General features: G+C 44.4%; 1 protein-coding gene across 1 annotated transcript in view; it reads left to right on the top strand.

Annotated features, from left to right (window-relative positions):
• Positions 1-2,404: 2,404 nt before the first annotated feature.
• The window catches only part of LOC144481052 (doublecortin domain-containing protein 2-like), a 90,947-nt gene continuing 81,122 nt past the window's right edge, over positions 2,405-12,229 (top strand). The window contains exons 1-2 of the mRNA XM_078200706.1: positions 2,405-2,691; positions 8,371-8,422. Of these exons, the coding sequence (XP_078056832.1) occupies positions 2,405-2,691; positions 8,371-8,422 (339 nt within the window). The remainder of the gene's footprint in view (positions 2,692-8,370; positions 8,423-12,229) is intronic.

Genomic DNA, 12,229 nt, shown 5'->3' with positions numbered 1-12,229 from the left:
GAAACGCTTCTTCATCAGGTGAGTGGGATTTCAGTTCAAAAACAGGACATATAAAGACACAAACTCGATTTACAAAATAATGGTTGGAGACATAATGGTTGGAATAATTCCAACCCATTATTTTGTAAATCGAGTTTGTGTCTTTATATGCCCTGTTTGTGAACTGAAATCCCACTTACCTGATGAAGAAGCAGCGCTTCGAAAGCTAGTGGCTTTTGCTACCAAATAAACCTGTTGGACTTTAACCTGGCGTTGTGAGATTTCTTACTGTGTTTACCCCAGTCCAAAGCCGGCATCTCCACATCATACCGGATTAGCCTCAGGGCTCCTGGAAATGAATTGCTTTGTATCCCCAGTTCAGCAGATTCAATAATACATCCCAATAATACACCAATAATATTTGCGTCTGGACTTAAAAAGGAAATAAAATGCAGGGCAATGGAAAAAGAGCACTGCCCATAAGATTGTTGGATGTGAAAATAATCAATAATTTCAAAAGGAAATTGAGTGGGCACTTGGAAAAGATAAATTTCCAGAGTTAAGGAGGGATGGGACTCAATGAATTGCTCTGCCGTGAGCCAGTATGGACTTGATCATAGAATCATAGAAATCATAGAAACCCTACAGTACAGAAAGAGGTCATTCAGCCCATCGAGTCTGCACTGACCACAATCCCACCCAGGCCCTACCCCCATATCCCTATATATTTACCTACTAATCCCTCTAACCTACACATCTCAGGGCACTAAGGGCAATTTTTAGCATGACCAATCAACCTAACCCGCACATCTTTTGACTGTGGGAGGAAACCGGAGCACCCGGAGGAAACCCACGCAGACACGAGGAGAATGTGCAAACTCCACACAGACAGTGACCCAAGCCGGGAATTGAACCCAGGTCCCTGGAGCTGTGAAGCAGCAGTGCTAACCACTGTGCTACCGTGCCGCCCAGTGATGGGCTGATTGGCCTCCTTCTGTGCCAGAAATGACTCAACAAGCAGGCATGTGGGGCCAATATCACAGCTCTTTCAACCAACAGAGGCATGATGGGTCAAATGGTCTATTTCTGTATTCAGTAATTCATCCGTTGCGAAACAGACCACTGTTTTGTTTGCAGCTCGGGTACTGAGTTACCCAAGTTCACCTGGCAATGGGCAAAGTTGCTGCAGCAATGATTTGGGGAATGTGACACTTAAACCAAACCAGTGACCATAAAAGAGGTGGCTTGTCATGGGACCCTTGCCAAAGCAACTCTTTCACCGTGCTTTCCATGGATGTTATTGCCATGACCAGCAGTGGGGGCGGCCACTCTGCAGGTCACTGGCATGGATGTGATCTTGAGCTCCAAGTGATGTGTGGTGCTGGTTAGGCAGTGGTTAGCACTGCTGCCTCACAGTGGCAGGTATCCAGGTTCGATTCCCGGGTTGGGTCACTGTCTGTGCGGAGTCTGCACGTTCTCACTGTATCTGCGTGGGTTTCCTCTGGGTGCTCCGGTTTCCTCCCTCAGTCCAAAAGACATGCTGGTTAGGCCAACACTAAATTCTCCCTCAGTGTACCCGAACAGGCGCCGGAGTGTGGCGACTAGGGGATTTTCACAGCAACTTCATTGCAGTGTTAATGTAAGCCTACTTGTGACAATAATAAACAAAGTTAAAAAAAAAGAGCTCCCTTCAATACGACAGCCACCCCAGCCCCCAATCCTGGTCTCAGAGGGATGACTGTCAATCTAGATGCAGTGGAGATGCCGGCGTTGGACTGGGGTGAACACGGTAAGAAGTCTCACAACACCAGGTTAAAGTCCAACAGGTTTATTTGGTAGCAAATACCATAAGCTTTCGGAGCACTGCCCATCTGGTGAAGGAGCAGTGCTCCGAAAGCTTATGGTATTTGCTACCAAATAAACCTGTTGGACTTTAACCTGGTGTTGTGAGACTTCTTACCATCTAGATGCAGCTCAGGGAGGCAGCATGAAAAGGTGCCAGGCGTCCTTTGATGGGGCTCTTATTGCAAAAACCAGCTGTTTATACAGGGGGCTGCGGTGGCTCAGTGAAGCTCTCCAGTGTGGAACACCCACCTGGGCAGGTTGGACACAGAGCACACAGGGGAAGGGGGCAAGAGGGCGGGGCCTGGAGGAAGGGGGCGGGGCCGGGAGGATGGGGGCGGCCCCGTCCACCAGGCGGTCGCCATGGAAACGATGGAACGCATACACAGTTTCCCGGGAGACGGCAGCATGTTACAGTTCAAAGCCGCTACCTGCACTGGCTACAGTTGCCCTGAGTCCACTCAAAGCGGCTCGCAGGCACTTTGAAGCGGGGTGCCTGGAGGGGAGGGGGGGTTTGCTCCCTTCCAAACCTAAACCTTCACCTCATGTCAATGTTATTATATTAAAATCCCCCCCTCCCGCCATGGCAACCGCCAAGCCGACTTTCCTGGCGCAGCCGACGGTGAAGTGCGTGCGGGTTTACCGCAACGGGGACCCCTTCTACGCCGGGAGAAAGTTCGTGATCAACGAGCGTCAGATCTCCACCTTCGAAGCCTTCCTGAAGGAGGTGACCAGCGGCCTGGAGGCGCCTTTCGGGGCCGTCCGCAACATTTACACCCCGCAGCAGGGTCACCGCGTCTACCAGCTGGAGGAGCTGGACACCGGCAAACAGTACGTGGCAGGAGGCAAGGAGAGGTTCAAAAAACTCGAGTGAGTGCAACAGCAGCAATATCTTGTTATTAAATAGTCTGTCCACCTGTTTGAAATGACAGTACATCAGCATGACTATAGTTAACATATTCCTATCTTTTGTATCATGCATCCAGTTTACACACTGGATTCAGTGATTACACCGTTTTAAAAGATGAACTGGGTTTGCAAACTGTTACACAGCATTAATTCTTTTGGCAGTTTCCAGAAGCACTCACTGATTTATCCAACCTTCCGCATGGCAAAATGAAAAAGACCTGTCAAAGGTATCTCTTAAAATAAAACTCACATCATTTAAGTGGTAAACTTTATTCTGTGTCTGGTCACTGCATGCACTATTGCCAGGAATTTTCACAGTCTCTCTGAATTAGACGTTACCCTGAAAGTTGATTAATCAAAATGAAGTGGTGGAAACATTTATATTTTCTGTTGTCATTTTATGGGCGTCACGGTGGCACAGTGGTTAGCACCGCTGCCTCACAGCGCCAGGGACCCGGGTTTGATTCCCAGCTTGGGTGACTGTCTGTGTGGAGTTTGCACATTCTCCCCGTGTCTGTGTGGGTTTCCCCCGGGTGCTCCGGTTTCCTCCCACAGTCCAAAGATGTGTGGGTTAGGTGCATTGGTCATGCTAAATTCTCCCTCAGTGTACCCGAACAGGCGCCGGAGTGTGGCGACTAGGGGATTTTCACTGTAACTTCATTGCAGTGTTAATGTAAGCCTACTTGTGACTAATAAATAAACTTAAATTGCCCCTTAGTGTCAGGTGGACTAGCTAAGGTAAATGTATGGAGTTATGGGGATAGGGCCTGTGTGGGATTGTAGTCAGTGCAGATTCAATGGGCCAAATGGCCTCCTTCTGCCCTGTAGGGATTCTTTGTTTTTTTTTAAACTTCCCAAATTCTGATCATCTTCCAATTACAGTCTACTTGTCTCAAAGTTTGCTGGATTCAAATTATCTGATCAGTTGATTCCGAAAACACTAAACTTCCACTTTGCTGAATTGCTTACATTGTTTTATTCAGTACAAAATTAATTTTGGACATCCAGTAAATGCATTCTTGTGAAGAAGTTTTCAGTTTTATCCTTGAAGGTACTTTCACACAATATCAAGAAACTTTTAATAAAGGCATTATTGTCGCAAATACTTTATTTCAAAGCTACACTTGTTGCAGGATTGGCATCTTTCCTACCCCGATTACTCTCTCTAGTCTCTCCTACTTTGAAAGGTGTTGGGGAAATTCAGCACGGACAGGCCATGCTCAAGGTTTCATGGAATGCCAAGAAAGACATTAATCCCCTCGAGTTTTAAAATACACAATTGAGGGATTATTATCAGCCGCAGTTATTCGTTGCTATGAAGTGAGATCAACAGTGTAAAATGTTCTTAATAGTAAAACAAATTGGTGCCATTAAAATATTCTTTCACCACACGGAAAAATCGAGTGGTGAGTGGGTAACAGTAATGATACGTATCAATGTAGTCTGTTCTTGGTAGTTCAAAATTAATTTTGCACTGATTAAAACAGTGTAAACAATACAGAAAGTGGAAGTTTAGTGTTTCAGGATTAACTGAATCCAGCAGCTTTGAGACAAGTAGACTGTAATTGGAAGGTGATGAGAATTTGGGAAGTTTGTATAAAATCAGGACTAAACAAAAGTATATTTTTTCCACCATTTCAATTTGATTAACTGACATGCAAGATGTCTAATCAAGAGAGAGTTGTGTGAAGATCCTGACAATAGTGCATGCAGTGGCTAAACAGAATAAAGCTCATCACTTAATTATGCTGTTGTTGATGATGTGAGTTTCATACTTTAATAGATATTTGTGACAGGTCCTTTTTGTTCTGCAATGCATGGGCATTTGGATAAATTATTGTGTACTTCTGAAAACTGCCAAAGGAATTCATGCTGTGTAGCATTGTTTCCAAAACCAGCTCAAAAGTATTATACTTCATTGTGAATCTCTACAATCATGTCCCAGTTACAAGTTATAAAATATGAAAAACTGAACTTTGCTTGAATGGTGTATTTTTCTTTTCCTGGAAATATTTTAAATGAAATCTCCTGAAGTAAATTTTCTTCCAAGCTGTCTGAGAATGGGAACCACATTTTTATAGACCAGTTATACCCAAGTTGATGAAATGGTTTAGCTTTGTATCAATGCAAACTGTGTAGTATAATTAGGGTGTGCACCTATTAAAGCAGGTCATCTTGCACTGTTAACTTCTCAAATACACTGCAACAGGTGAGAAGCAATTAAAAACAAACCGTAGAACTACCTTTGAAATTCATCAAATTAATTTTTAGGTCCAGATTTCCGCCATAACCAGAACCTCTCCCTTGTGGCAGAAATCCTGGAAATGGCCAGAAATTCAAAGTTCTGCCCTTAAACAAAGCATGTTCCAATTCATGAGTGCAGAAACCGAGTCAGGCCAGGGTTTGCACATGCTAAGTTTGTGAAGGCCACTTAAATTACCAGCTGCCTCCATTGAAGTAGGATTTTGATAGGGCAAGAGTGTGAAACCCAAAGTGTGTGGATTAGACCAGGTGAGAGGAGGTCAGAACATGGTGGATTTGTTTGAATAGCCAAGGTAGGTGAGGTAAGGTGCCCCTTTGGATCTGGTTCCAGGATACCTTTGGATGAGGTAAGGCACCCTTTTTGGGATTTGTAAGGTACCCTTTGGGATTGTGAAAAGTAATCATGATTGAGCGTAAAAAGCACATATACTAATTAGAACTTTCAAAGAATAGTCAAGCTGTCAAAGAACTGTCAGAAGATACTCGGTGGTTTGTCATGGAGGGGTTAAGGGGAAATGGTGGTGGGTGTGGGGAATGGGTTGGCATACGTAGACATAGAAGCTATAAAAGGCCATTTGGATGTGGAAGGCAGAGATGTTATGAGGGGTCATGGGAGTGGGCAGAGAGGTATGGTTTGGCATGATGGTAGAAGGGCCATGATGTTGGGTGGGAATCATGGGGCATGGGGCTGTTTTTCATTTTATTCTTTTTAAAAAACTTAATTCAACACCGGTGCCAAAGTACAGAGGCAGGCCTTCTGCCCAACCCACCTCTGCACCCGGCAGCCTCCGTACTCACTCTGAGGTTGGCAGGTCCAACTTCCAATCCAGCCTGCGGCACCCCCAGCACGAAAATCCCAACTGAAGGTTACATTCACAGAGACAGGAGAAATCCTGGCTCTGAGCACCCAACTCGGGAGGGAAAATCTAGGCCTTAAGCTTAATGGCCTAAATTTTCTGATCCTGCTTACTGCGGGAATCCTTGTGGGCAGGACAGAAAGCTTAACAGACCAGCAAAAGGTCTCTTGACTTTGTGTGGGAATTTCCGATTCACCAGCTGGCGGGACTGGAAAACCTCGCTCGGCCAATGTAAATAAATAGCTGGCTGTCTCTGCTCATTAAGTTGCATTTTGATGTCATTTTGTGCAACTTGGCTCTTGTAAGCATGTGCATGCATATTTTCTTTGGTCAGCAAGTAAGATGTTGCTGGCAGCATAATTATGGTCTCAGAGTGGCAATGGCTTAATGTTACAAGGAAGAAGAGAGACATTCCTTACTGACCTTTCTGCACGTGCACTTGTTAGCAATTAATCTTATCAACCTCCTTTTGTTCTACTCAAAGGGCAGTGAAGGCAGGGTCATTGAATTTTTTTAATACCGAGTTAGATAGCCCAAATGGCCACCTTCTGTGCCATGGCAATTCTGTGATTCTTCATTGACAAGGATGTCAAAGAGTGCAAGGGTTAAGCAGGAAAGTATATTCGAGGCCATATCAGATCAGCCACGGTCTTATCAAATGGTGGAGTAGGCTTGGGTGGCTGAGTGGCCTCCTCCTGTTTCAAGTACATTTGATTATATGTACCCCATTGGTTTTGTGAGTTGGGCAACAATTTCTACCTTCTCCACTTTCTCTCCAGAATGTGCTTCCACTTGCAACCAGCACCCTCCCTATGCACTGCCCATATTGCAACAGAATGCATTACAACGCAGCTTTGAAACTTAGCTCAGGTTGCAACATCTTTCCTTTTACTGGAACCTCCCTACCTGACCTTATATTCCAGCATCTACCTTACTCATGCTACTATTGTGATAGTATTTGTCTTTTCCATTAAATCACATGTCAGTCTCTTACCCTCACACCTCTAGGATGTAATCCTCCTTCCAGTGCCTTGACCCACTCCAGTCCTCTTGTCATTCCTTTCGAATCCTTATTCACTACCACTGTGCCAGCCCCATCCTGAAGTTCTCCCTGAGATAGCTTCCCTCCTTCAGCCTTGACATCATCAAGGGTAAAGGGTCAGTGGTCCTCCCTACCATTAAGGTTAAGATCATTCATTTAGCTTCCTCCACTGCTTCTCACCACTTCCCTGCCCTTGGCTTCAGTTTAAAATAGTCATCCGTGTGTTTAAATCTCTTCATCCTTTCTTATTGTCAACAACCCCCTGAATCCTCAGACTGAATTCTTCTCTGTTTCCTTTGCCCCACCTTTGTTGGCTTTCCTCCTCCTCCTAAACCTCATACATTGGAATTCTTCTTCTAAGTCCCTTTGTGTCCCCCTTAAGACTCTCCTTAAAGGGTATTTATTTGACCAAACATTTTGGCTACTCTTCCTAAACATCTCCTCTTTGGCATCCAATTTTAATGATGTAGCCTCTGTGAAGCATCTTGAAATGTCTATATGTACATTAAATGTACAAGTCTCACTGCAAATTGTTGTTTGCTCATTAAGGCTCCTTTCTTTGTTTTCCTTGTATCCCTGGAGGCTTTTTTTTTCTTCTCTGTGCCTCTTTGTTGACAAGTCAAGGTGGCACGGTGGCACAGTGGTTAGCACTACTGCCTCGCAGCGCCAGGGACCCGGGTTCAATTCCGGCCTTGGGTCACTATGCGGAGTCTGCACCTTCTTCCCGTGGGTGCTTCGGTTTCCTCCCACAGTTCGAAAGATGTAATTTTCGGCACGGTAGCGGCACGGTAGCACAGTGGTTAGCACTGCTGCTTCACAGCTCCAGGGACCTGGGTTCGATTCCCGGCTTGGGTCACTGTCTGTGTGGAGTTTGCACATTCTCCTCGTGTCTGCGTGGGTTTCCTCCGGGTGCTCCGGTTTCCTCCCACAGTCCAAAGATGTGCGGGTTAGGTTGATTGGCCATGCTAAAATTGCTCCTTAGTGTCCTGGGATGCGTAGATTAGAGGGATTAGCGGGTAAAATATGTAGGGATATGGGGGTAGGGCCTGGGTGGGATTGTGGTCGGTGCAGACTCGATGGGCCGAATGGCCTCTTTCTGTACTGTAGGGGTTTCTATGATTTCTATGATTCCATGATTTCTATGTGCGCGTTAGGTGGATGGGCCATGCTCAATTGCCCCTTGGTGTCAGGGGGATTAGCAGGGTAAATATGTGGGGTTACAGGGATAGGGTCTGGGTGGGATTGTGATCGGTGCAGGCTCGATGGCCCGAATGGCCTCCTTCTGCACTGTAGGGTTTCTATGGTTACTAACATTATTTTAGTCACCCCCTGGGGTCTAGAGTTAGCCTCATCAGAACTAGGGTAATTGCAAACATGACCCTGACTTTTACTGTGATATTTATTACTGTGCTTCATTTTATTTCAAACTGAACTTCACTCATCAGAAGAAAATCAAATAATCACACATGTTCTTTTCAGCTACATTCAGATAGGAATAAAGAAGAAAAAGCCACTGCCAAAGGATCTCCAGGTATGTCCCCAAAATGTATTGCAGTTTACTTTTCTGATTCTTTACAATTTTCCCTGTGGATTTTAACTGTATTGTTAAATAATAATGTTGATTTACCTTTTTAAAAAGTGGTGCGCGTATTTGCTGCCAAGTATGTAATTAGTTCAGTTTTTGTGAATTAAGTACTCATTTGTCTGATAAATCCTTTTATCATCATTTAATGACTTCTGCTGATATTTGACAAACAATTGGGACCAGAGCAACTATCTGCAATACAAACATTGACTGCTGTTAAGGGAAATCAATGTATGATATTGCTGCAGAGGTTACAAAGACATGATGACTTATAAAAGCGGTAACCTGAGGAGTGGTTGTAGACTGTAACCAAGAAGCAAATATAAAACTACAGGTAGTGTTTTGTTGTGGCTGCACACAGCATAAACTCTTGATCGACAGGGGCGTGTAATTTTAATGATAGGAAAATTGGGACTGCTCCAGAGGGGGCTTTAAAATTGACCCTATGGAACCAATTACAGGCAGTCCTTGACTTTATGATGTTTGAGTTCTGATGAATACCACTTAAGACATTTATAAATTGGCACCTTGTTTCAATGCCGGTTTCGGCTTTATGACAACACGCTGGTGAACAGTCGTCTTTGCCAATTGTTATATTCCTTTGCGTTTCGCAGTCCACAGCCTCAAGAAGGGCAACTTGCTTCTCAGATACAGTATCGAAGTGTCTTTGGAAGTGTAGGTACTATTATATCGTGGGCAGTACTGTAAGGCAATTATCCTGAAGCCCTTCAGTGAATATAGGGTATCGCGCCTCGGTTCAAGAACCAATTCCCCATTTATAACATTGTCCCAGTGGGGAAAACTGTTTCCGACTTAGACATTTTGACTTACAACATGGTTTTCAGGAACCATATGTGTAGTAATTCTGAGGACTGCCTGTAACTTGAAGTGATGACTCTTTCAGACCTGGAACTTAACAGCCCCGTTTTTTTAAATTATCTTTACCTCATACGTTAACCTACTTGCAATATAAACTATTTTTATTTCCTCTAACCAAGAGTTGTAATCTTAAGAACTATTGGCTGGTTGAAACAAATCAGGAAAAACGAGAACGAGGTTTGAGTGGGCAAAAGTGGCAGATAGAGGTCATCATCATAGCATTAAAGTCATCTGATTAGGATCCAAGAAAGACAAATTGGATTTTTAAAAAAATGATGAGAGACTGGAAATTGCAGAGGAACAAAATAAAGAAGTGTTGTTGCAATTGCATAGGGTGTTGGTAAAACCACATATGACTATTGTGTCCAGTTTTGGTCTCCTTATCTGAGGAAGGATGTGGTGGCATTGGAGGCTGTTCAAAGGAGGTTCACCAGATTGGTTCTGGGGATGAAAGAATCATAGAATCCCTACAGTGCAGCAGGAGGCCATTCGGCCCATCGAGCACGCACTGACAACAATCCCACCCAAGCCTTTTCCCCATAACTCCACATATTTACCCTGCTAGTCTCCCTGATAATAAGGGGCAATTTAATATGGCCAATTAGCCCAACCTGCACATCTTTGGACTGTGGGAGGACACAGAATCACCCAGAGGAAACCCACGCAGAAACAGGGAGAATGTGAAAATTCCACACAGTCACCCAAGGCCGGAATTGAACCCAGGTCCCAGGCACTCTGAGGCAGCAGTGCTAACCACTGTGCCACCGAGCCACTCTTTGACGTATGAGGAGAGATTAAACAGTTTGGGCTTATACTCACTGGAGTTTAGAAGGATGAGAGGGAATCTGATCGAGGTATATAAAATACTAAAAGGGATTGATAAAGTAAATGTGGACCAAATGTTTCCCCTTGTGGGGCAATCGAGAACAAGAGGTCACAGGTATAGGTTGAGAGGTAGGAGATTTAAAACTAAGATGCGGAGGAACTACTTCTCGCAGAGGGTGGTGAATTTGTGGAACTCTGCCCCAAGTGTAGTGGAGTCTGAATCATTAAATGGTTTCAAGAAGGAGATAGCTATATTTCTGATTTAACAAAATGGGTTAAAGGGATATGGGAAACAGGTAGGGAGGTGGATTTGAGACCAGGGAGAGATCAGCCATGATCTGATTGAATGGCGGAGCAGGCTCGAAGGGCTGAATTGCTTACTTCTGCTCCTAATTCCTGTGTTCCTATGTTTAACATAGAAACATAGAAAACTACAGCACAAAACAGGCCCTTCGGCCCCACAAGTTGTGCCGAACATATCCCTACCTTTTAGGCCTACCTATAACCCTCCATCTATTAAGTCCCATGTACTCATCCAGGAGTCTCTTAAAAGACCCTATTGAGTTTGCCTCCACCACCACTGACGGCAGCCGATACCACTCGCCCACCACCCTCTGTGTGAAAAACTTCCCCCTAACATTTCCCCTGTACCTACACCCCAGCACCTTAAACCTGTGTCCTCTTGTAGCAGCCATTTCCACCCTGGGAAAAAGCCTCTGAGAGTCCACCCGATCTATGCCTCTCAACATCTTATATACCTCTATTAGGTCTCCTCTCATCCTACATCTCTCCAAGGAGAAAAGACCGAGCTCCCTCAGCCTATCCTCATAAGGCATGCCACTCAATCCAGGCAACATCCTTGTAAATCTCCTCTGCACACTTTCAATCTTTTCCACATCCTTCCTGTAATGAGGCGACCAGAACTGAGCACAGTACTCCAAGTGGGGTCTGACGAGGGTCTTGTATAGCTGCATCATTAACCCCGGACTCCTAAACTCAATCCCTCGATTGATAAAGGCCAATACACCATACGCCTTCTTAACCACCTCCTCCACCTGCGGGGCCGATTTTAGAGTCCTATGGACCCGGACCCCAAGGTCCTTCTGATCCTCCACAGTACTAAGAGTCTTTCCCTTAATATTGTACTCCTTCATCCCATTCGACCTGCCAAAGTGGACCACTACGCATTTATCTGGGTTGAAGTCCATCTGCCACTTCTCTGCCCAGTCTTGCATCCTATCTATGTCCCTCTGTAACTTCTGACATCCCTCCACAACCCCACCAACCTTCGTGTCGTTAGCAAACTTACCAACCCACCCCTCCACTTCCTCATCCAGGTCATTTATGAAAATGACAAACAGCAAGGGTCCCAGAACAGATCCCTGGGGCACACCACTGGTGACCGACCTCCATTTAGAAAAAGACCCATCTATACACAATTAAGTACGTAAATCACAAATGATAAAGTAAATGTGGACCAAATGTTTCTCCTTGTGGGGCAATCTATAACAAGAGGTCACAGGTATAGGTTGAGAGGCAGGAGATTTAAAACTAAGATGAGGAGGAACTACTTCTCAGGTTTAAGTATGTAAATCACAAAAATCTAGTCCATATGTATATGACATCAGAATGGCTAATGGAATGTTTGGCTTTATCTCAAGAAGGCTGAAAAGAACTATGCTTTAGTTGTCAAGAATCTTGGTCAGACCACACCTCTGGAAGGGTCGTATAAATGGTACAGTGCAAATTGATCGGAATGATACCAGGGCTTGAAGGGTTAATTTATTAGGCTATCTAATTTGTATTTTCTTGAGTATAGATGGCTGTGGGGTGATTTAATTGGGATTTTTAAAATGATTTAAGGGATTTGAAAAAGTAACTACGGAGGAACTATATCATCTGGTGGGGAATTCAGAACAAAGAAACAGTCTTAAAATAATGGTCATTCATGAATAAAACCAGGAAACCTGTTCCTCAAATAAGGAACCTAGTGGAAGTCTGGAATTCTCTTTCTCCCCAAAATACTATCTATGAAGTCTGATTGACTAT

The sequence above is a fragment of the Mustelus asterias genome, chromosome 2, assembly GCF_964213995.1.
Source record: "Mustelus asterias chromosome 2, sMusAst1.hap1.1, whole genome shotgun sequence".
Taxonomy (NCBI): domain Eukaryota; kingdom Metazoa; phylum Chordata; class Chondrichthyes; order Carcharhiniformes; family Triakidae; genus Mustelus; species Mustelus asterias.
This window is presented reverse-complemented; position numbering and strand designations above follow the sequence as displayed.